General features: G+C 33.4%; 1 protein-coding gene across 1 annotated transcript in view; it reads right to left on the bottom strand.

The window, feature by feature from the left end:
* LOC125031454 (heat shock 70 kDa protein 14-like) overlaps positions 1-2,500 on the bottom strand; it is a 45,633-nt gene that overhangs the window by 10,172 nt on the left and 32,961 nt on the right. The window contains exon 9 of the mRNA XM_047622200.1: positions 2,244-2,414. Within this exon, the coding sequence (XP_047478156.1) occupies positions 2,244-2,414 (171 nt within the window). The remainder of the gene's footprint in view (positions 1-2,243; positions 2,415-2,500) is intronic.

Genomic DNA, 2,500 nt, shown 5'->3' with positions numbered 1-2,500 from the left:
ACATACAAACACACACACATACAAACACACACACACACATACAAACACACACACACACATACAAACACACACACACACATACAAACACACACACACATACAAACACACACACACATACAAACACACACACACACATACAAACACACACACACATACAAACATATACACACGCATACAAACATATACACACACATACAAACATATACACACACATACAAACATATACACACACATACAAACATATACACACACATACAAACATATACACACACATACAAACACACACACATACAAACACACACACACACACATACAAACACACACACACATACAAACACACACACACATACAAACACACACACACATACAAACACACACACACACACAAACATATACACACACACAAACATATACACACGCATACAAACATATACACACGCATACAAACATATACACACGCATACAAACATACACACGCATACAAACATATACACACACATACTAACACACACACACACATACAAACACACACACATACAAACACACACACACACATACAAACACACACACACACACATACAAACACACACACACATACAAACACACACACACACATACAAACACACACACACACACATACAAACACACACATACAAACACACACACACACAATACAAACACACACACACACACACACACTAACACACACACACACACATATATATATATATATATAGATGGCTACACATACCAAGTCACCAATGAGCCAATTATGAGTACTGCCTGTCTCGCCTGTTTACCCGTTTCCTTGATTTTCGAAAATATTTTTATCTTATATTGCTATTACTAATGTCAATAATATTATAGTAATTGTAATGTCTATAATAAAAATAACACCATCAATATTCATAGCAATGTAAAAAAAGTTTCCCCACAAATTCTAGGTGAAATCAGATAAGTTCTACTAATTGACTCCTTTGTGGCTAAGTACTAGCAGTGCCATCTATGTGCAGAGACATTTCACAAAAAAATATTACAGTATTTTTCAAGCAACATTGAGTTAATAAACAACTTACACTGAAAAATTCTAAAAATTACCCTTGTAAAGAAAACATTTCATATCAACTTTAATATACATGATTATATATATATATATATATATATATATATATATATATATAATAAATAACAAAGAAAAGGAAATTATTGCATCTTAAATAAACTATTTTAAGCAAGGTATTTTTACACAGGTATACCTGTTTAAATCCTAGTTGGGAGCTTCCATGGTAAGCCACAGGGTAATTCATTGCAAATATTGATTTTTTTTTTTTTATTTCTTAATTTCTTGGTTTCCTTTTTGGAAAATGTTCTTTATTACCAGCATTATTACCAACCCATTTTCAAAGAAAATGCACTGGGTTAATACAAACTGTAGGGGTCAAAAAGGGAGTGTAGCTGATGATGTCACCATGTTTAGCCAATGGGGGTGTGCCATGAGATATCAGATATTGGTAGATACAAAGTAGAATAATTTACTCAATATCATTATACTTATCAGAAATAAACTAAAATTCTTCTCTTTATTTATTATAACAAAGAATTCCTTACCATTAACAACCATTAGAATACTTATTTCACAAGAAAACAGTAGAATTTCAAAACAGATGCTAAGTGAATAAGCTACAAGTATTGAAACTTTAAAATATTAATTGATATTTTCCTCTACAAATAGCACAGGTGTATGTAACCTTTAAATATCCCCACTCACATTTTTTTTCCCCTCCCGATAAAGCTCAATGTGTAATTTTTGACAGATGAAGACTGTATAAATACAGAAATGAAGTGTATCATGGGACAGACGTGAAAACGATATTAGTTTTATCAAGAAAATGAGATCAGTCCCATCTCCGCTGGGACAAAAATACAGCCTGAACTATTGGCTGGAGGAGTCTAAGTTTCCTCTTAGAATTTTCTTTTTTATCTGTAAATAAAAACAACTGAACTGATGAAAAAGTGTTAAGATTTTTTAACGAAGAGTAAAAAGGTATAAATGAGAATATTCTAGCTCAAAAATATTAACAAAAAGTTATAATCTTAAGGGGACCATCTTTTAAAACTTGGATAGTTGTTTGGTATAGTGATCATAGAAAGAGTAATTACATCTCTTGCACTGTGTAGTTAATCATTTTCATTTATACCTTTTCCTACATTTGTTGAAAACTGATATTCCATCAAACACTCACTTGAGCTAGGACTGCATTTTCTGCTGGTGTCTGTGTTAAGGTTTCCTCCTCATAAACTATGATAGAGCACGGGGAAGGCGCAGGACATGGTAAGGCTAAACTCAGACTCTGCCGTGCATGTGTTGGAGTACCCCTGCTGAACACGCATTCATTGCTCTCACTACCTGCTACCTAGGATTAAAAACAAGAGACTTTATAGAGTTCTAGGGGGTAGAGGTATAGGAGAGGAGAGGAGAGGGAGGGGAGATATATGTACA

This window comes from Penaeus chinensis, chromosome 13 (genome assembly GCF_019202785.1).
Source record: "Penaeus chinensis breed Huanghai No. 1 chromosome 13, ASM1920278v2, whole genome shotgun sequence".
In the NCBI taxonomy this organism is placed as follows: domain Eukaryota; kingdom Metazoa; phylum Arthropoda; class Malacostraca; order Decapoda; family Penaeidae; genus Penaeus; species Penaeus chinensis.
Note: the sequence above shows the minus strand (reverse complement) of the source record. Positions and strands in the feature narration are given on the sequence as shown.